The sequence below is a fragment of the Manis javanica genome, chromosome X (genome assembly GCF_040802235.1).
Source record: "Manis javanica isolate MJ-LG chromosome X, MJ_LKY, whole genome shotgun sequence".
Classification (NCBI taxonomy): Eukaryota; Metazoa; Chordata; class Mammalia; order Pholidota; family Manidae; genus Manis; species Manis javanica.
This window is the reverse complement of record NC_133174.1, coordinates 74212292-74235896: the sequence shown is the minus strand read 5'-3', so window position 1 is coordinate 74235896 and position 23605 is coordinate 74212292. Positions and strand designations below refer to the sequence as shown.

The 23605-nt window shown below is 35.4% G+C and overlaps 1 protein-coding gene and 1 non-coding gene across 3 annotated transcripts in view; one reads left to right on the top strand and one right to left on the bottom strand.

Annotated features, from left to right (window-relative positions):
• Window positions 1-23605, bottom strand: part of DACH2 (dachshund family transcription factor 2) — a 722046-nt gene that overhangs the window by 244679 nt on the left and 453762 nt on the right. For both annotated transcript variants that reach the window (XR_012127367.1, XM_073227574.1), the window contains exon 4: window positions 14342-14473. Coding sequence is in view for 1 of the 2 variants with exons in the window: in XM_073227574.1 (XP_073083675.1) it covers window positions 14342-14473 (132 nt within the window). In the remaining variant the exon portion in view is untranslated. The remainder of the gene's footprint in view (window positions 1-14341; window positions 14474-23605) is intronic.
• On the top strand, window positions 19607-19711 carry LOC118969870 (U6 spliceosomal RNA). The gene has a single exon (XR_005057698.1). It is a non-coding gene; the product is annotated as a U6 spliceosomal RNA (small nuclear RNA).

Genomic DNA, 23605 nt, shown 5'->3' with positions numbered 1-23605 from the left:
TAGGTCCATCTGTTCTAATGTGTTTTTCAGTGCCTCTGTGTCCTTACTTATTTTCTGTCTGATGGATCTGTCCTTTGGAGTGAATGGTGTGTTGAAGTTTCCTAACATGAATGCATTGCATTCTATTTCCTCCTTTATTTCTGTTAGTATTTGTTTCACATATGCTGGTGCTCCTCTGTTGGGTGCATATATATTTATAATGGTTATATCCTCTTGTTGGACTGGGCCCTTTATCATTATGTAATGTCCTTCTTTATCTATTGTTACTTTCTTTGTTTCAAAGTCTATTTTGTCTGATACTAGTACTGCAACCCCTGCTTTTTTCCCCCTGTTTTGTTTGCATGAAATATCTTTTTCCATCCCTTGACTTTTAGTCTGTGCATGTCTTTGGATTTGAGGTGAGTCTCTTGTAAGCAGAATATAGATGGGTCTTATTTTTTGATCCATTCAGTGACTCTGTGTCTTTTGATTGCTGCATTCTGTCCATTTATATTTAGGGTGATTATCGATAGGTATGTATTTATTGCCATTTCAGGCTTTAGACTCGTGGTTACCAAAGGTTCTAGGTTACTTTCCTTACTATCGAAGAGTCTAACTAACTCACTTGGTATGCTGTTATAAGCACAATCTAAAGGTTCTTTTCTATTTATCCTCCTTTTTCTTCCTCCTTCATTCTTTATATATTAGGTATCAGATTCTATACTTTTCCTCTATCCCTCATTGGCTTTGGGGATAGTCAATTTAATTTTGCATTTGCTTCGCAATCACCTGCTCCACCCTTCCTACCATGATTTTACTACCTCTGGTGACAGCTATCCAACCCTAGGAACACTTCCATCTATAGCAGTCCCTTCAAAACAGACTGCAGAGATGGTTTGTGGGAGGTAAAGTCTCTCAGCTTTTGCTTATCTGGAAATTGTTTAATCCCCCCTTCAACTTTAAATGATCGTCTTGCTGGATAAAGTAATCTTCATTCCGGACCTTTCTGCTTCATGGGATTAAATACATTATGCCACTCCCTTCTGGCCTGTCAGGTTTCTACTGAGAAGTCTGTTGTTAGTCTGATGGGCTTTCTTTGTATGTGATCTTATTTCTGCCTCTGGCTGCTTTTAACAGTCTGTCCTTATCCTTGAGCTTTCCCATTTTAATTACTATGTATCTTGGTGTTGTTTTCCTTGGGTCCCTTGTGTAGGGTGATCTGTGGATCTCCATGGCCTGAAAGACTATCTCCTTCCCCAGATTGGGGAAGTTTTCAGCAACTACCTCCTCTAAGACACTTTCTATCCCTTTTTCTCTCTTCTTCTTCTGGTACCCCTATAATGCGAATATTGTTCCACTTGTATTGGTCACATAGTTCTCTCAATATTCTTTCATTTTTAGAGATCCTTTTTTCTCTCAGTGCCTCAGCTTCTCTGTATTCCTCTTCTCTAGTTTCTATTTCATTTTTTGTCTCCTCCACCATATCCAACCTGCTTTTAATACCCTGCATCGTGTTCTTTAATGATTGGATGTCTGACCTGAATTCATTCCTGAGTTATTGGATGTCTTTCTGTACCTCCATTAGGATGTTCATTATTTTTATTTTGAACTCCCTTTCAGGAAGAGTCATGAGGACCATATCATTTAAATCGTTCTTAAGAGTTGTATTAATTTTACTCTGGACAAGGTTCCTTTGGCGTTTCATGTTTGTATATGGCGCCCTCTAGTGTCCAGAAGCTCTATACTCGAGCTGCTGAGCCCCTGAAGGAATGTCAGGGGTTGCAGGGGAGCGGTACTGGTGCCTGGGGGGAGGAAAGTGCTGTTCCTCGCCTCCTGGCTCCTGTGCCTGTCTCTACTGCCTGAGCCAGTGGGCCGGGCACACAGGTATAAGTTTTTGTCCCAGAGCAGCCAGATATGGATCCCTGCTTTCCACAAGCAGCCAGAATCCCAGTCTCCCCAGGACCTCTGCCTGTATTCACTTTCCATGCGAGTCTCATGAAAGTACCATGAAATGTAGGTTTGTGCTCCCAGAGCAGATCTCCGGAGCTAGGTATTCAGCAGTCCCAAGCCTTCCACTCCCTCCCTGCTCCATTTGTCTTCCTCCCGCTGGTGAACTGGGGTGGGGGCGGGGCTCGGGTCCCGGGAGCCCCAGCTCTGGTACGTTATCCCTTTCACTGAAGTCTGCTCTTATCTCCAGGTGTGTGCAGTCTGACACCATCCTCTTTCCTGTTGCTCTCTCAGGATTAGTTGCACCAGTTAAATTTTCTAATTGTATCCAGTTTTAAGAGGAAGCCTCTGTCTCTCCCATCATGCCACCATCTTTAATCCATCCTTTTTGATGTATTTTTAATTCTGTTTGCTAATATATTTTTGAGTATTTTTGCATCTATGTTCATCAGGCGTCTTGGTCTGTGGTTTTCTTCTTTTGTGGTGTCTTTGCCTGGTTTGGGTATAAGAGTGTCCTCATAGAATGAGTTTGTGAGTATTCCCTCCTCTTCTGCTTTTTGGAAAGCTTTAAGGGGGATGGGTATTAGGTCTTCAGTAAATGTTTGATAAAATTCAACAGGGAAGACATCTGGTCCAGGGGTATTTTCCTTAGGTAGATTTTGAATACCAATTCAATTTCTTTGTGGGTATTCATCTATTCAGATTTTCTGTTTCTTCCTGGATCAGCCTTGGAAGGTTGTATTTTTCTAGAAAGTTGTCCATTTCTCCTTGGTTATCCTGTTTATTACCATATAATTTTTCATAGTATTCTCTCATAATTTGTATTTCTGTGGTGTCCATTGTTATTTTTCCTTTCTCATTTCTGATTTTGTTTATGTGTGTAGACTCTCTGTTTTTTTTGGTAAGTCTGGCTAGGGGTTTATCTATTTTGTTTATTTTCTCAAAGAACCAACTCCTACTTTCATTGATTCTTTCTATTTTTTTATTTTTCTCAATTTTATTTATTTCTGCTTTAATCCTTATTATGTCCCTCCTTCTACTGACTTTGGGTCTCACTTCTTCTTCCTTTTCTAGTTTCATTAATTGTGAGTTTAGACTGTTCAGTTGGGATTGTTCTTCTTTCCTGAGGTAGGCCAGTATTGCAATATATTTCCTTCTTAGCATGGCCTTTGCTGCATCCCACAGATTTTGTGGTGTTGAATTATTGTTGTCATTTGTATCCATATATTGTTTGGTCTCTGTTTTTATTTGGTCATTCATCCACTGATTATTTAGGAGCATGTTATTCAGCCTCCATGAGTTTGTGGGCTTTTTCATTTTCTTTGTGTAATTTATTTGTAGTTTCATACTTTTGTGATGTGAGAAGCTGGTTGGTACAATTTCAATCTTCTTGAATTTACTGAGGTTCTTTTTGTGGCCTAGTATATAATCTATTCTTGAAAATGTTCCATGTGCACTTGAGAAGAATGTGTATCCTGTTGATATTGGATCGAGTATTCTGTAGATGTCTGTTAGTTCCATCTGTTCTAAAAGATTGTTCAGTGCCTCTGTTTTTTATTTTCTGTTTGGTTCATCTTACCTTTGGAGTGAGTGGTTTGTTGAAGTCTCCTAAAATGAATGCATTGCATTCTATTTCCCCCTTATTTCTGTTAGTATTTTTTCCACATATGCTGGTGCTCCTGTGTTGGGTGCATTTATATTTAGAATGGTTATATCCTCTTATTGGACTGATCCCTTTATCATTATGTAATGTCCTTCTTTGTCTCCTGTTACTTTCTTTGTTTTGAAGTCTATTGTTTCTGATACAAGTACTGCAACTCCTGCTTTTTTCTCCCTATTAGTTGCATGAAATATCTTTTTCCATCCCTTTACTTCCAGTCTGTGTATGTCTTTGGGTTTGAAGTGAGCCTCTTGTAGGTAGCATATAGATGGGTCTTGTTTTTTTATCCATTCAGTGACTCTATGTCTTCTGATTTGCGCATTCAGACCATTTACATTTAGGGTGATTATCAATAGGTATATACTTATTGCCATTGCAGGTTAGAGATTCATGGTTACCAAAGGTTCAAGGGTAATTCCCTTACTATCTAACGGTCTTATTTAACTCACTTCATATGCTATTACAAACAAAACCTAAAGGTTCTTTTTTTCCCTCCTTTTCCCTCCTCCTTCATTCTTTGTATGTTATGAATCACATTCTGTACTCTTTGTCTGTCCTTTGGGTGACATCTATTTAGCCTTAGGAATATGTCCATCTATAGGAGTCCCTTCAAAATGCACTGTAGAGGTGCTTTGTGGGAGGTGAATTCTCTCAGCTTTTGTTTATTTGAAAATTGTTTAATCCCTCCTTCAAATTTTAATGATGACCTTGCCAGGTAGAGTATTCTTAGTTCGAGGCTCTTCTGCTTCATTGCATTAAATGTATCATGCACTCCCTTGTGGCCTGTAAGTTTTCTGTTGAGAAATCCGGTGATAGCCTGATGGATTTTCCTTTCTATGTGATCTTTTTTCTCTCTCTAGCTGCTTTTAAAAGTTTGTCTTTATCCTTGATCTTTGGCATTTTAATTATTAGATTTCTTGATGTTGTCTTCCTTGGGTTCCTTGTGTTGGAACATCTGTGCACCTCCATGTCATGAGAGACTATCTCCTTCCCCAGATTGGGGAAGTTTTGAGCAATTACCTCTTCAATGCCACTTTCTGTCCCTTTTTCTCTCTTCTTCTTCTGGTATCCCTATAATGCAAATATTGTTCCATTTGGATTGGTCACACAATTCTCTCAATATTCTTTCATTCTTAGAGATTCTTTTTTCTCTTTGTGTCTCAGCTTCTTTGTATTCCTCTTCTCTAATTTCTATTCCATTTACCATCTCTTCTACTTCATCTAATCTGCTTTTAAATCCCTCCATTGTATGTTTCATTTAAGATATGGAATTTCTTAATAATTGAATCTTCATGTTAAATTTGTTCCTGAGTTTGTGAATATTTTTCTATACCTCTGTAAGCATGTTTATGACTTTTATTTTGAACTCTTTAAGGAAGATTGGTGACTTCAGTTTCATTTGGCCCTTTTTCAGGAGTTTGTGAGACTTTGGTCTGATCCAGGTTCTTTTGACATTTCATATATCTGTGTGGTGCCCTCTTTTTCCCAGAAGCTCTAGTCTCTGAAGCTCCTTAGCCCCTCGAGTGAGTTTGGGGGTCATAGGGGAGCGAAGCTGTTGTCTGTGGGGCAGAAAGTTCTGTTTTCTGATTCCCGTCTGCGGTGCCTGTCTCCAGTATCAGAGCCAGTGGGCTGACCACACAGGTGTAAGCATCTGTGCTTTGTGTCTCTAGCTGTTGTAGGTGGGTACTCCCTCTGGGCTGGCCTGTCACCAGCACTTTGACTGGTGCTTTTTGGCCCAGTGTTGTCAGGCCAGGAGGAAGGCTCAGCAGGCTGTGTGTCACAGTGGGGGGCCTCAGAGCTAAGTAGCCAGCCAGGGGATGGAGTGCCTGAAGTTCCTCAAAGTTCCCAACCTGCTGGGAAGAGTGCACCCAGACAACTTTGTCCCCATCTCCCTTCTCCCATGCAGCAAGCTCCATGCAAATCCTGCCCCTTCAGCAGCCCTCTCACTGCTAGGAAGCCTCTCAGTCCACCCACTTTTGTTTTGTCCCAGAGCAGCCAGATGTGGATCCCATCCTCCACAAATGGCCTGACTCTCAGTCTCTCAAGCACTGCACCTATCCCAGCTCACCATCCTCCAGAGCACCACACAACGTAAGCTTCTGCTCACAAAGCAGATCTTCAGGGCTGAGTGTTCAACAGTCCCAGGCTTCCACCTCTCCCCAGTCCATTTTGCTTCCTCCCACCAGTGAGCTGGAGTGGAGGAAGGGCTTGAGTCCCACTGGATCAAGGCTTTCATACGTTACCTTGTTTTGTGAGGTCTGGTCTGTTTGTGAGGTCTGTGTGCAGTTTGGTTCAGCCTTCTTTCCTGTTGCTATTTTAGGGTTAGTTGTATTAACTATATTTTCATACTATTTGTGGTTTTGGTAGGAGTTCTCTGTCTCACAACTGGTGCTGCCATCTTGAATCTCTATTGCCCATTTTTTAATTAGATTACTTGGTTTTTTTAAAGCTTTTGGATTGTTTGAATTCCTGACATATTTTGGATTTTAGCCCCTCATCGGATATATAGTTTGTAAGCATTTTCTCCTACCCCACCAGTTGCCTTTTCACTCTGTTGATTGCTTTCTTTGCTGTTGCAAGAGACTTAGGTTTATGAAATCAAATTTGTCTATTTTTACTTTTCTCACTTTTATTTTTAGTGGCAAATCCAAATCATTGCCCAGATCAATGTCAAGATTTTTTTCCTACATTTTCTTCTTCTAGTTTTACATTTCCACGTCTTACATTTCAGTCTTTATCCATTTGGATTTGATTTTTGTATATGGTGTGAAAAGAGGATTCAATCTCATTATTTTTTATGTGGATAGCCTGTATTCCTAACACAATTTATTAGAGACTATGTTCCCCACTGTGTATTCTTGGCACCTCTGTCAAAGATCAGTTGACTGTAAATGCATGTTATTTATTTCTGGGCTCTCAATTCTCCTCCATTGGTTAATGTGTCTGGTTTTTGTTTTTGTTTTTTGCCACTGCCAAATTGTCTTTATTACTGTAACTTTGTAGTATATTTTGAAATCAGGCAGTGTTGTGCCTCCAGTTTTCTTCTTTCTCCAGAATGCCTTGGATATTCTAGATATTTTGTGGTTCATAAAAAAATTAAGATTGTTTGTCCTATTTCTGTGAATAATTCCATTGGTGTTTTGATAGGGATTGAAACTGTAGATCACATTGGGAAGCATGGACATTTTAAATATTAATTCTTCCAATTCATGGACATAAGATTTTTTTCCATTTATCTGTGTCTTATCTAATTTTCATCATTAATATTTAGTAAGTTTCAATGTACAAGTCTTTCAGTTCTTTCATTAAGTTTACTCCTAGATATTTAATTATTTCTGTTGCTATATAAATGGCATTGTTTATTTAAATCTTTTTTGGATAGTTCATTTTGTGTTGATATAAACACCAATGATCTTTGAATATTGATTTAGTGTACTGCAACTTTGTCGAATTCATTTATTAATTCTAAAATTTTTGTTGTTGTCTTAAGAGTTTTCTACATATTTGATCATGTAACTGCAATATAAAGATAATTTTACTTCCTTTCTTTAGGATTTGGATGTCTTTTATTTCTTTCTCTTACCAAATTGCTATGGCTAGGAATTCCAGTACTATGTTGAACAGAAGTGTTGAGAGGGGGCATCCTTGCCTTGTAACAGAACATAGAAGGAAAGCTTTATGTTTTTCCCCACTGATTATGACGTTAGCTGTGGGTTTTCCTATATACCCTTTATGTTGTCAGTTACCTATTCTGTTGACATTTTTCATCATAAGTGGATGTTAAACATTGTCAAATACTTTGTATGTGTCTATTAAGATAATTGTGCTTTTTATTTCCATTTTATTAATTCTTTGTAGCACATTGATTGATTTGCATATGTTAAACCAGTCTTGCATTCCAGGCATAAATCCCACTTGGTCGTGATGTATTATCCTTTTAATGTGCTGTTAAATTTAGCTTGCTAGTATTTTATTGAGAATTTATGCATCTATATTTATCAAGAATATTGGCCTTGTATTTTTTCTTATGGTATCCTTATCTAACTTTCTTATCAGTCTAATGCTGGATACATAAAATGAATTTGGAAACATTGCCTCCTCTTCAATTGTTGGGAAAGTTTGAGTCCTGGAGTTAATTTTTCTTTAAATGTTTGTTAGAATTTACCAGAGAAATATTTTGGATCTGGGTTTTATTTTGGGGGAAGATTTTTTTATTACCATTTCAATTTCCTTATCAATAATCAATTCTTTGTAGCACATTGATCTACTCATGCTTTCTATTTCCTCTTGATTCAGTTTTGGTAGGTTGTATATTTCTAGGAATTCATCCATTTCTTCAAGTTTTCCCAATTTGTCAGTGTATAATAAGGCCTCATAATCCATTATATTTCTGAAGCATCATTGTAATGCCCACTCTTTCATTTCTGATTTTATGTATTGGGTCTTGTTTTTCCCTTAGTCTAGCTAAGGATTTGTTGATTTTGTTTATCTTTTCAGAAAAATCAAATCACACTTTTGTTGATTTTCTCTAGTTTTTAATGCTTCACTTGCTTTATTTCTACTTAATATTTATTACTTTGTTCCTTCTGCTACCTTTGGACTTAGCTGTTTCTTCTTTTTCTAGGTCTTTAATGTGTAAGATGAGGTTGTTTATTTGAGTTATTTTCTTTTTTAATATAAACATTTAGCACCATAACTTCTCTTTTAGTACTACTTTTGCAGCATTCCATAATTTTGATACATTTTTTCATTTTCATTTGTTTTGAGATACTTTAAAAACTCCCTCTTGATTACCTCTGTGACTCAATAGTTGTTTAAAAAAATACTATTTATTTTCCATGTGTGTACAAAATTTGCTATTTTCCTGCTGTTATTGATTTCTAGTTTCATTTCACTATAGTTAGAAAAGATACTTGGTATGATTTCAATATTTGTAAGTTTGCTAGGACTTGTTTTGTGACCAACCATAGGATCTATTTAGGAGAATGATCCAAGTATGCTTGAAAATAATGTATATTCATCTGTTATTATGTGGAAATTTCTGTAGATGTCTGTTGTCCATTTGGATTATAGTATTTAAGTCAGCTTTTTCTTTATAGATTTTCTATCTGGAAATTCTATCCATAACTGTAACTGGAGTATTGAAGTTCCCCATAATTATTGTATTGTTTTCAATTTCTGCCTTCAGATCTGCCAATATTTGCTTTATATATTTAGGTGCTCTGATGTTGGGAGTACATATATTAATAAATGGTATATCTTCCTGTTGACATTTTTATCATTATATAATGACCTTTGTTTCTAGAAACAATTTAAGACTTAAAGTCTTTTTTGTCTAATGCAATTATAGCCACTCTCATTTCTTCTAGTTACTATTTTAACAGTATATCTTTCTCCATCCTTTTGCTTCCAACCTGTGTGTCTTTTAATCCAAATTGAATTACTTGTATACAGCATATTACTAGATCTTGTTTCTTAGCCATTTAGGCACATAGAGCCTTTTAATTGGTGAGTTTAATCTATTTACATTTAAAGTAATTATTGATAAGTGAGGACTTAATATTGCCATCTTGTTAATTGTTTTCTGTTTAAAAGTTGCTTTGTCCCTTTTTCTTGCTATCTTTCTTTGCTATTTATTTATTTTGATAGTGATTTGCTTTGATTCTCTTCTCTTTATCTTTTGTGCATCTCGCACAGGTTTTTACTTTATTTAATTTCTGGCTTGTATAAAATATGTACTTAAACCCTTTAAGTTGATATAACTTAACTTCTACTGCATACAAAAACTCTACACTTTTACTTTCCCCCACGTACTTTGTGTTCTTTAGTCGGTTTGCTTCTTTTTATTCTATGTGTCCACTAACAAATTCTTATTTAACTTTATTAGTTAGAAATAATTTATGCATCATCATTACAATGTTACATTAATCTGTATTTGTCTATATATTTACCTTTGCCAGTGAGATTTATTCATTCATATGATTTTACATTTCTGTTTAAAAGTTTTCATTTCAATGTAAAGAAATCCATAAGCATTTCTTGTAAGGAAGCTCTAATGGTGATGAGCTCCCTCAGTTTTTGTATGTCTGGGAAAGATTTTATCTCTACTTAGTTTTTAGAAAATAACTTTGCAAATTATAATATTCTTTGTTAGCAGTTATTTCTTTCAGTATTTTTAATATATTATCCCACTCTCTCTTGTCCTGCAAAGTTTCTACTGGGAAATTTATGAATAGTCTTATGGTTGTTTCTTCATATGGAACAAATCACTTTTCCCTTGTTGTTTTCAAAATTCTCTCTCTCTCGGTCCTTGACTTCTGACAATTTGATTATAATGTGCCTTACTGTGGTCTCCTTTGGATTGATCCTATTGGAGGATTTTGAGCTTCATTAATCTAGATGTCAATTTCCCTCCACAGATTTGGAGATTATTCAGTCATTATTTATTTAAATAAGCTTTCTTTCTTTTCCTGTTTTCTCCTGCTGGGGCTCCCATAATGTATGTATTGGTTCTATAGAACCAATAAATCCTGGTATCCCATCCAGGATTTTCTGGATGGAATACCATCCAGATTTCTGTTTTTTCTCTGACTAGAATATTTCAAATGCCCTATCTTCAAGTTCACAGATTATTTCTTCTGATTGATCAAGTCTATTGTTGAAGTTCCTTATATAGTTTTCATTCTTTCCAGTATATTCTTCAGCTCCAAAATTTGTTTGGTTCTTTTTTATGGTTCCTATTTCTTTTTGAACTCATTTTGTTCATATATTGTTTTCCTGATTTCCTTGAGTTATTTAACTTATGGTTCACTGACATTCCTTAAAACAATTATTTGAGTTCTTTTCAGGTAACTTGCTCTCCTTTTCCCCCACAGAGGAAAGTTATGACCAAAGAGATCCCTGTTGGTAACAGGATCTGGTTTGAATTTACATATATGGTAGCAGTAGTCCTTTAGAGGCTTTGAAAAACATCAGGGATTTCTTAATTTAAATCTTTAGTAGTAGTAGAAGTAGTAGTATTTTATATCTGCTAATCCTCATTATATCAAGATAAGGATAGATTGCAATCTCTTCATGATCAAGCATAGTGACTACTCTAATTTGATTTCTTTAGCATAAAGTATAACTTATGCATGAATGGAAACCTAATACTTTCTGTCATCACAATGATGAATGTCTGGAGTTAGGCCAGATTATATGCAGCTAAGGAAATTAACTATTTATCAAGTTAGGAATTAGTTCACCAGTATATCTCTCAAAATGTTTTATGTTTTCTGTGTGCTGACCTCCAATGAGTTCTGCACAGTGGTGTAGAGGGCATGTCAAAGTGTGGGCAAAGGGTCTGTTTGTTTCTACACAGAAGATCAAGGCCTAGCTTGGATACCCAGAAAATGAACTAAGATACGATATGAGGAGGAGCTTCCGGCATCAGCACTCTCTGGAGGACTCGTGCCGGGGGATGATCATCAAAAAGCCTCCACAGGGATCCGGACGATGCTGCGGTTGTGGCTGCATCCAGCCCACCATCTCCTGGACTTGCCATGAGAAGGAGGAGGGAGATGTCTAGGCTGGCATGTGCATACAGTGAGACAACGAATTTGACTGGATCTGTACTGTTGGAACTCAACCAGGAGTTGGGAGGGGTGCAAGTTGTAGCACCCCAAAATCTCATGACTATAGACTATCTATGGTTAAAAGAACATATGGGATGTGAACAGATCCCAGAAATGGGCTGCTTTAATTTGTCTGATGGTTCAAGTACAGTTGGAAAATATCCATCATATCATAGATAAATTTTCACAAATGCCTAGGGTGCCTAAATGGTTTTCTTGGCTTCACTGGAGATGGCTGGTAATTATAGATTTGCTTTGTTTATGTCACCGTATTCCTATTATGTTAATATGTGTGTGCAAATTACTTAGTAGTTTAAAACCTATACATACTTAAGGTACTATACAAGAAGATATGTCAAAGAAATAATCAATCCTCCCAAGTTTCCTTCATATGCTACATCTATAGCTTTTCTTCTTCCTTCCTAATTACAAACTTTAAATAGAATTCGTGCCTCATATCGAATTTACCGAGTATCATAATTCCTCCAGGTGGTAAAGATACCTCGAGACAAGTGCTGGGCATAGAAGCCACAGGGCATAAATCTGCAAAGAAGTAAAAAGCTAACCTTTGCAAACAATATGGCTTCTCTCTCACTTACCAACTTTACATTTCCCTGTATGGCCCCGGAAGATGACTGGTTAGCCAGAGACGGGTAAGATTCCTCAAGGGAGGAACAACCTAAGACAGGCACAGTCGCAGGGGGGCCATCAGGTGAGAATTTGGGGATCAACAGAGGTGAGGCTCAGAACCTCACCCCCCCTGCTTTGAGAGAAATCTTCTGCATCCGTGGATGTCTTGCTGCCCTTGTCTAGCCTGGATTAATACTTAGTCCATAGGCACACACCTGATCATCTGATCATCTACATTTGCCTTCTTACAGCACTAAACTATGTTTTCTACCTTTATCTTGCATCTACCTACCACTTCAGCATTTTATTAAAAATAAAAATAATAATAATAATAGGAGAAATGTGGGATCAACATATAAATCAAGTACAAAAATCAAATGAATATTCATATTTGACCTGATGGTTTATAGGTCATATTGCATGATCAAAACCGAAAGTTTCTGTGATGACTGCCCTTGTACTGTTCACCATGTAAGAATTTATTCACTCTGTAAGAATTCGTTCACCATGTAAGAACTTGTTCGTTATGCTTCAGAAGATTGGAGACTGACGAGAATTAGGCTTGAGATGGATTAATGATTGTACATTGAGCATTGACCCCCCTATACTGAATTTTATTGTTGTTAACAACCATTTGATCAATAAATATGAGAGATGCCCTCTCAAAAAAAAAAAAAAAAAAAAAAAATGTTTTATGTTTTCATGTTGTAATGGAAAAACATAGAAATTTTGTAGAAAGTCTTTCTGAAACTGGTGTACTTGAGAAAAACATGACAGAAATTCTGCTTGAGCTCCCACTAACTTTTATTGATACAAAAAAATATTTTTATTTATAAGAAGCCTCTTGTCAAATGCTGAACACTTTTAAGACACTGTAAGATTTGAAAGCCAGTATGAGTTACAAGGTGTTAGGACTAGGAAACTGATCATCAGTTGATCACTGTATCCTCATCATAAAAACAAGCTCTATTCCAATTTTATTTTGATAAAATAAAGTTGCTGTTTAAAAAAAGCACTGCAGAGGAGGAAGAATGAGGAAAGAGCAAATGCTTTGGGCTTCAGTAGATATGGAATTGAAAATTAGCTCTGCCACTTATTAGTTTTGTGACTATGGGCAAGTCTGAATCACTCTGTGACTCCATATCCTGAACTGCAAAATAGGAATATTTAAAATACCTTTTCTCTGTGAACTTGGTAAAAATTAAATGAGTTAACATGAGAGAAAAAAGATGAGTAACTCTGGTGACCTAATACACAGCATTGTGATTATAGTTAACAATACTGTATTCTATACTTGAAAGTTGCTAAGAGACTAGATCTTAAATGTTTTCATCACAAAAAAGAAATGATAACATGATAGAGGTGTTAGCTAACACTATAGTAGTAATCATATTGCAATATACAAGTGTATCAAATTAACATGTACACCTTAAATTTATGCAATGTTATATGTCCATTATATCTAAATATAAACATGTTTGGAACTAAAGGGAAAATGGGAGTAGTACATAGTAACTGGTAACTTCTTACTGTTGCTGCTGTTCTTTGCTTACTGTTAATATTAGCCTTATCTATGTGTTAATTCCAGTTGCTATGAATCCAGTAAAAGCATACATTTTTCCATTGAGTCCCCACTGTGAGCACTGGCTAAAGACCAATTCTCACTCTGTAAATCATCATGAACATTTCAATTTCAGATGAAGAGAGCCACATGGTATTAAAGTCAGAGTGGTTTATCATACTGATTGATTCAAAAATTTCCGTCTTTCATTCCCCTTTCCTTTTCCTTCCAAAATAAGTCCCCACCATGCTTGAGCTTCTAGGAGCCTAAAAGAAGAGAGATAAGGCTGCTACCAGTCTGCTTATCACACTATACTGAATTGAACTGAAGAGTTAGATTGAAAACCTATGGCTCCTATGAATCTTTGGTCACTCCTTATTATTCCCCATTAAAATTATTATAAATAGTTATAAAATAATTATAAAATTATATATGTATTCATTCATGTGTGTTGATAGTTATAATCCTGCCTACTTCCGAAAGAGATCTGAGAAGTCGTTTCATGATGCAAGGCAAAGTACAACTCTTACAGGGTAAAGAAGAAAAAACAAATAGTAAGAAGGGAGGAGATATTCCACCCCAGAGGTATTTTTCTCTTCTCTCCTTTTCTTCTTTTTTTCTTTGCTTGTTCTTTTTCTTACCCCCTTTCTTTATCCCATGTTGATAATGCCTCGAGTTTCTGACAGCACCTTCACTTAGCTAAGGAAGTGATACTCCAGCTGAAGAGACTGTAGCCCAGCCAGGGTAGATTCTCAGAACTGTTCTTCAGTGGTAAATTTTTTACAGAAAGATGAAGCCTGGGGTGAAACTTATGGGGCAGGCTTTAGTAAGCAGTAATAACTGCTTCTAATAAGAGTACACATATTACTCTTCAGGTCCACTCATTCCTCCTCTCTCCAATCCCAGAATAAGTCGATGAGTCAACAGCCTTGGATTTTTGAAGACCCTCACCTGTATTTGAATTAAGATCATCAGGTTCTGATTCGGTCCCATTTTGGCTTCCATTTCCCTGAAGTGTGTTCATAGCCATAAACTTCATCTTCTGCAGCTTCATTGCCTCAGCCATTGCTGCAGCTGTTATACCTAAAACCAGAACAAACCCTTTTAAAATGAGGACCATTTTCTTAATGTAATTAAAAACTGGATACATGTCTTTAACAGGCCTATGCTGCACAACACAAGCCAAAAATAAACCCTTCTGATTTATAATACTATTTAACAAAGTAATTTTCAACTCACGTAATTACTTCATTTTACACTAAGCAGTATAAAAATCTAATAAAAGCACAAATCTGGGTCTGATCTCTAATTCAAAACACAAAGGAAACAATGAGAATGATATGAAAATTGAGAAATTCCAGCTTTTACTAATGTGTTCTGGTGTCTGTTTAACACTCTGGACAGTTGTTTTAGAAATAACTCACCATATATTAAATTCCATCTAAAACAACATTGTCAGAGAAAGCACTCTGAAATGCTGAAAGGAATCACTTTCTGGTGAAAATCCTCATTGGCATTTCTGCTAAAGGAAAGGCTGTCTTACTTCAGAGAGTTACCTTCAAATGGAGGGTGAGCAAATTCAGAAAGAAATATTAAGGTGCTGCAAGAATATTTAGGAGTTCTAAATGCTAATTTTAGTTCAATCTGTTCATTTTGAATATGAGGAAACAGTCTCACCCTGACCTGCCATAGGTCAGTTATAAAGGGGAGGACATGGAGCAAAAACCAAAGTTTCCTGATGGGACCTCAATATATTTGTTAAAGTGCTGAAGTAGTTCAACTGTGATTTAATAAAAATCTGTAAAGATATATGACCCCTTTACAACATACAGTCTTGTATTGTTAGCTGCCTTTCTTGTATCTCCTTACATTTGATTAGAAATTTAGAAGCTTAGCCTCTAACTCACATATTTTGTATTGCCACATGGTCCATATTGCAGTGACTTTAACTTATAAATACTTAAATCCTGTTTGTTCAGTTTTCAGTACAGCACTTGGATGGCTATGTCTTCAAGTAAAACCATAAGCTAGCAGATGGAATGCAATGCAATAGATGCTATGGTTTATTTGACCTTTCAAATAAACCATATCAATTTATCCTTTAACTCAACTATTTAGTTCAATTCTTAAACTCAAGATTCTGTGTAGTGTAACACTGATGGGTTTAAAAAGGTAAATCATCTCCTGGCACCAAGCTCTTAGAATGCAGCCCTGGAATATCACACAAAAGGAACAAGCCGACTTAGGAGATGCTGAATTAAATTTTACTTGGAAACCAGAATTTCAGCTTGCAACAGATAAATAGAAAACGGTAAGTTTAATGTGTATGAAAATATACCTTTAAAACTGAAAGTGGTGCAACTATAGGTAAGTATCTACATAAACACCCAATAATATATAAATTCTTTTTCAAAGCAGCCAGTAACATATAGGTTGTCTTTTTCAGTCACTAAATCTGATCATGGTAATTTTTACATTATGTTCACATTACATATATTTAACTGACTGAAACAGATTTGGAAAGGCAGTGACTCAGTGTTACAGGGTAATCATTCACCTTTTGCACTTTCTGATATTGGAGTGTCTACTTCTGTAACTTCAGCATCTTCCATTCTTGTTCACCTAATTTCATGATTGTCTCAATGTCTAGTCACTAAAATTTATAATTATTGACTAAATCACAATGTACAACCTTTATGGTAATTTACACTCACTTCCTGATTTAAAATTCAACATAACAATATGAACATGCCCAACATATCATAATTTTATGTGTATGCACATGCACATGTGTGTGTGTGTGTAATTGACTATTATTATTGTTAGTAAGTATACAAGCTCCAACTCAGACTTAGGGTGGTGTAAAAAGTTCTTAAGAGTTACAAGAACTTTAACGAATATTTGATCCAACCCCTCCATTTTATAAATGAAAAACTGAGTTTCTGAGTGGAAAAGTGAGGGGCTTAATATAACACAGCCAGTCAATGGCAGGGGTAGGATAAGAACTCATGTCTCCTGACTTTTATCACAATTGCTCTGTCGATTAATTTCTACCTGCCTAATCTTAATTTTTTATTTCTTTAAAACTCCTAAAATGGGTCTGCAGTGATGTTCTATGGCTCACTGACCATAACATGGGAGAAATTGTGTCATATAACTTCTCAGGTCTTCAGTCTATTCATATGTAAAATTAAGGAGTTGGAATAAATGGTCTTTACAGTCCTTTGTGAAGCAATAATTCTGACTAGATTTACTTTGTACTATATCGTTTTCTGAAGCCCTTGTGGTTTTGTATTATCTTGCATGCTTTTCTTGCTAGTAAACAAGCATTAGACTTACCACTTTATGTGATCTATAATCCTCAAAACTAGAAATGCAGGGGAGATAAAATGCATGGCTTGTCGTAAAATTTAAAAGGGGAAAAATAGTGAATTTGGGTTCGTATCAATTATCTGAACAAAAATTAAGGCAACTTTTTAGTTTCTTAATTGGTTATACTGTGCCCATCTCTTCATATTAGTTTGAAGCTTTTCTGTCAAAACTGTGAACAAGTAAATTAACTAAAGGAGAACTACGAGTAATCAAATCCTGAGGTTTACAATTAATTAAATGAAATGGTGAGTCAGTTCACTGCATTATGGTTTTATATTTCAAAAATGACATTTAATTTAATTAACAGTCAAAGCATTACATTAATAATACCCCTTCAAAAATGAAAAGCAGTTTAGATCGGCCACATTATTTCACTCTACCAGTCAAGTACTGTGTGTTGGCTTGTTCATTATCTGCATTTAAAGCTACTTTGTGTCAACTGTAATGTGCTAAAACATGAATAACGAAACATCTGGAAGAATAAAATGTTAATGCACTATACCACATTGGATCTAGGGGAAACAGTTCTGCAATTCCCTACAAATCAACTGAGAAGATATAAGTTATTTCCAAACAGAGGTAGTATTCAGGTTCATATTCAGGAGATGCTTGCACTCTGACCTCTTATTCAGAGAAGCACATGAACTCTAAAAAATTCAGAATGCAACTAAAGGGAAAGCCATAAGAATAGAAAGACTGGTAAAATCAAAGGGCAGCCATGTGCAAGCAGTTGCAGGCCACCCAAATGAAGAGCAAATATGCACTGATTCTTAGGAATCACCATTCAGGGATAGATACAGCATTAAAAATTACTCAGCTCTATAGTTGTGAGGGCAAGGTAGACAAAACACAGTTATGGGAAGTTTCCAAAAGTTGACAGCAGCTGCATTTGGCTAGATATCAGCAAAGCCATCATACAATGCAGGCACTAGAAATCCACTATATTGGCATGAGATATTGGCACATTTTGTTGAATTACAGATAGACACAGAAAGAAGATGCACTTAGTCTTTGCTGAAGTTCATTGTGTCCTAACAACAGATTGGAGGATATACAATTAGGCAGTGTATTTGCCATTCAGAATGGAGTCAGAGACAGGAAAATGACAATTAGTAAGGGTTGACAGGACAATCAGCACAGCAGAGTAGAGAATGCAACCAAACCAGGAACCCAGGAGAAATCTGGCTGCTGTTTTGAGCAAACTGCTGTCCTATAGCCTGAACTGCCTAACAAAATACCAGGTTGCCAAGCAACTGTTTATTTTCCTGTAGACTCTTCTGAAAATGCATAATTGCATAATAGGCATTTAAGAGTTTGAAAGTCTAATAATCTCTTCAAATGTTCCTATTACATTTACTGTTAACTGATTAAAAGCCAGAAAGAAGCACACTGAGCTTGTCTTACATCAACATTTCCTAAATTATGTTCCATTTCACTACTTGTTAAACAAAATGTTAAGGGAGTTTGTTAAAAAGAGTGGGAATGGGTAAGAAGAGTTCCACACCCAATTTAGGCAACACTGGGTTGAAGATAAAAAATGTTATAAAGCACTTATATCACACATTGTTTGTAAGTTCTTCACATATTTGCTTACTTAACATTGACAAAAACTTAAGAGGGAAGTACCATTACTATTTTCATTTTTCAGATAAGGAAACTGAGTCACAGAAACTGAATAAGTTCACATAGCTAATAAACTGAAGTTGGGGTTTAAATCCAGGTACTTTAGCTCCAGGTTTCTTTACTGTAGATTTTTTCATTGCTTATAATATGCTAATATTTATTGTGATATTCTTTTAAAATAGAGCACACTACAGTTTCTAAACATATTGGATAATGGAACTCTTTTACAGGGAATACCTGTTAATGGCTCTAAAGACACTAATACTTCACTGAACATAGTTTGAGAAATGTTGCTGTAAATCATTTTTTAAACTGGGATTGCAAGCTTAAATTCAACTACTTAAACACTATTTTCTTCGGTATTTGAATTTAATCTATATTTATAAGTATCAGGAATCCTCATAGTTTACATAAAGTCAACTATTCTCACTGAGTAATAATAAGTTATACTTGTCTTTGGTGATATAATTTTAAATTGGAAATGTTCCAGGTTTTTAAACATAGTCACTAATATGATTATCATGCTAGCACCTCTCAATAGACCATTTGTTTATGAAAATTTGAGTTATATGAACACTTCTAATAGTACATATACCTTCTAGTAGGTTATAACACCTCCCTTGGTACCTTATTTGAGCATTTCTGTAGAATGTTACTAGATGTGTCAAGATGATTTCTTAGGCCTTCAGCCCTGACCTCCTATTGGTCTATGATTTTGAAGCCATCAGTGGCATGCCCAACAAATTTCATTGTAAGTCTAACTCCTCAAATTTCTGAAATACAGCTTTCTAGAGACACCTATCAAATTTGATAAGCCAGATAAAAATTTTAAAGCTAACAGTTCACATACAAAAATTAGTTTGAATACACAAAATGTTAAGGGAGTTTGTTAAAAAAAGTGGGAAAGTGTAAGAAGAGTTCCACAGCCAATTTAGGCAACACTGGGTTGAAGATAAAAAATGTTATAAAGCACTTATGTCACACATTGTTGTAAGTTCTTCACATATTTGCTTACTTAACATTGACAAAAACTTAAGAGGGAAGTACCATTACTATTTTCATTTTTCAGATAAGGAAACTGAGTCACAGAAACTGAATAAGGTCACATAACTAATAAACTTTGAAGTTGGGGTTTAAATCCAGGTAAAATAAGCTAGTCAGCTTATTTTATCTTATTCTTATTCTCAAAGACATTCTGGACACTTTAAAATATATTTGGTTGTTCATTTCAGTAGCACATATGCTAAAATTAAAACATTAAGGAGAAAATTACAATTGTCCCTGCATAATCATAAAATGCAAACTTGTGAAGCATTCCATGTTTTTGGTGATGTTTGGAAAACATTGCAAATGTACTTAATGCCACTAAATTGTAATACTAGAAATGGTTAAAACAGTACATTTTATGCTATGTACATTTTATCACAACAGAAGAAAACACATTTGGTCAAGTCAGTGATCTCCTGTATTCAAACACTGATAACAAGCATACAAAAGAAGGAAAAGATTATTAGGTTCTGATTTACTGCCTAATTTGTGGTTATTTTTCTTCCGTACTTGCCGTGTTCAGGTTTCAGTTCAAATATATTAACCAAATTTAATTTATATTTTGAAATGTTCTTGACTGTAACAATGGTGCCAACAAGAATGTGCACAATAAAATACACAGCATCTGAATTATATATAACTTTATAGAAACAGCCAGCCATGGAAGAGTCACATTCTTAGAAGAAAGCTGAAAAACAGATACTGACACATTAACTCAATTCACTTTTGATTTGTAAATCAATAATAACAGCAATTCATCAAAGTGAATTCCAAAGTGATTTAGTATTTCTCAGCAGCAGATATCACCAATACATAGAAATGAGAGAAAGAGAGCAAATTAGCACTAACAACATTGATAAGAGAGAAAGAGAAAAATCTAGCCAAGTTCTAAAATATAAAAAAGTCAAGTTTGCCTTAAGATAGCTTCCAGACTGGAAAAGAAATTCGATTCCCTAAATGTACTTTTGAAATATGCATTTCAAGGAATCAGAAGATGATTAGGAAGATATACTTAAGACTTTTCACTGAGGGTATTAATATAAAAAAGTGATTGGTAATTTCTGTGAAGTTTCATTGTCTCCAAATGGTTTTGGTCTGCTCACTGCAGCTCTAAGACTCATATTTTGGAGAGCCAGTTCTGCCTGTCTGGAAAAACAGCACTGCATTTCAAAATTAGATAAAATAAAATATATTTTGTTTAGAAAGTAAATTTTGCTATCCATTTCCCTTTAGAAATACAACAAATGGGAAATTAGCCTCAATCTACTCTGGCCTAAAATAAGCTGTAGTGCTAACTTCTGTGTAGCAGCTCATGGAAATTCAAATGCATTTTGTGTTTGTTAAAATGTATCAAACTGCCACTAGGAGAATATTAAACATCAATACAAACCACCTTTCAGAAAGCTAATTGGCTTCCTGAAGATCACTGCCACTCATGGCTTTTAAGCAGCTTGTCTTCCTTTGGGTATGCCATATAAGGGCCAAAGAATCAACTATGCAATCAATCCTCCACTCTTTCAGGTAGTAGTTCTCAAATACTTCTATGCTCTGTTGCCCAGAGAGCTACTACAAAGATTCTTTGTTGTTTTTATTCAACATAAACGCATGTTGCTGTCTAAATATTTATATACTACTTAAAGGAATACCAAAAAATCCAGCAAAACATCTAGAAATGTTGATTGTTCAAAAGAATTCTTCATTTTAAGGATAATCTGCATATTTATGATTAACAGAGATATAAATCATAACATCAGGAAGGATCTAAGGAAATTGCAAGGATAGTTATATACTGGACCAAATTATGATATAAAGAATACTGTATGAGGAAACAGAATAGCTGGACATTAAAACTGAATTCATCTATATTTTGTTATATCACTATCTGTGGCACTCTTAGCATCAGTTTTCTTGTCTTTAAAATGAAGTTCAAGAAAGCAACCAAGATGTCTTTCAGTAGGGTAAATAAAATACACTAAAGTACATCCAGACAATGGAATATTATTCAGCGCTAAAAGGAAATGAGCTAGGAAGTTCTGAAAAGACATGGCGGAACCTGAAATGCATATTGCTAAATGAAAGAAGCTAATCTGAAGTGGCTACATACTGTATGATTCCAACTATCTGATATTCTAGAAAAGGCAAAACTATGGAAACAATAAATATATCAGTGATTGTCAGGGATGGGTGGGAGGAGGAAATTAATAGGCAGAGGACAGCATTTTTAGAGCAGTGAAAATACTCTGCATGATATTATAATGATGAAGATATGTTATTATGTATTTGTCCAAGCCCATAGAATGTACAACACCGTGAGTGAACCCTAAGGGGAAACTATGGACTTTGGGTTACAATGATGTATTAATGTAGGTTCATCCTTAGTAACAAATGTACCATTCTGCTAAGTGATATTGATAATGGGGGAGGCTATGCATATGTGGAGCAGGGGATATATGGTAAATATCTGTCATCTTCTCAACTTTATTGTAAACCTGAAACTGCTCTAAAAACACTGTAAAAAAACTGAGATTCAATGCAATGTTAACTTTTAGTTAGTCTACATGGAATACATTACTTTGAAGATAACTTGTTGAATTGTCGTTTATTAATTTTAGACATTAATCATGTCTTCTTTGCCTAGGCTAAAAGCTACTTACTGGAAGAAACTGTTTTGTTATTAGCCTTTGCATTCCTTGGTGCCTGACATTATAATGGGTGTATGATGGGACCCAGTGGATGACTGCCGAATATCCAAATGTTGGGAAGGGCAGCCACCAGGAAGAAGAAAAAGGGTTATTTTCCCAACACTAGTAATTATGCATGATTCTCTAGCAGTAGTTCTATTTTGCCTTATCACTATGATCACACATTCTGCCTGACCTTCCTGCCAAGATATTACAACAAGCAGGAGAAGTGGGCAGAGACAGAGACTCAAACACCAAAAATGCTGACATTTCTGCCTTTGTTTTTCTCTTTCACTTTCTGATGGGGCAATTCTTCATAATCAGCTTATGCATATACTTACTGAAGCAGTATATATCAAGCATCTGTTTTAGAAAGCAAAGCAATATTTTATACTGAACATAATTATGTGAAAATTTTGCATCACAACTTGTCTTATTCTCAATTTAGGAAGCACATGAAGTTAACCATAGGTGTATTGATGTAAATGTATGAATAAACTTACAGTCACATCTCAGAGGCTTCCCTTTGTATAATATTCAAGGAAATGTGAATGCTAGTTCTTTTAAATCTAAAACGTTAAGAGACTAATTCCAAAACTACAGAACACAAGAGATAAGGAAGACAGTCTCAACTATGCCCACTAAAATAATAATAATCCAACTTAATTACATGTACATGTTGCTATAAGCTTTGAGATATAAATATTGATAATCATGTCTCCATTGGCTATTAGAATGTATAATTAGCTTAAAGTTACCTAAAACAACCAACAACAGGAACCTTTGTTATATGAATTACAAGGGCAAGTAAATAGATATGAGAACCTGGCTCTTATTCTCGGGTCTTCAGTGGACACAAGGTAACTGGCAAGATTATTTTTCAAAGCTTATGTTCTTTTACCTGATAAAATACAGTGTGATTAATTCAAGTCTATTGTTACTTTGAAATTCACTAGCCTATTGCATTTTTAATGATCAAATATAATCAAACTTTTAGTGTTGTTATTTTCATATTAAAACTATACTCTCTAAATTTCTAGGACCAGAAAGACCTGGCTGCCAGAACAGCACGGCCAAGAATTCTTCTACAACATATGCAGTTTTACTTTACATAGACCTCACTTTCTTCAAGAGCAGTATCATTCCCAGGATAGCCAAGGTTTAGGAATGAGATACTGTCATCCAACATTTAAAAATATCAAATGGGCATGATTTACTGCTAAAATTGATGTGGAGAATATTATCCTCACTTAAGACACTAAGATGACATGTTTGAACTACAGGCATCCAGTATTTCATTTCACAGCAGAATAGATAGGTGCATAGGAGAATTCTGACTCCTAACCATCCTGCTCAAAAGTTTTATTATCTGATACATATGAGTTAGTGCTTAGATAATAGAATTAATTCTAAATTAAATAACTAGGTCAGATCATTCATAGATGAGATATACTCACACAAACATTCACACCCAATAAAAAGGATTCTGCAT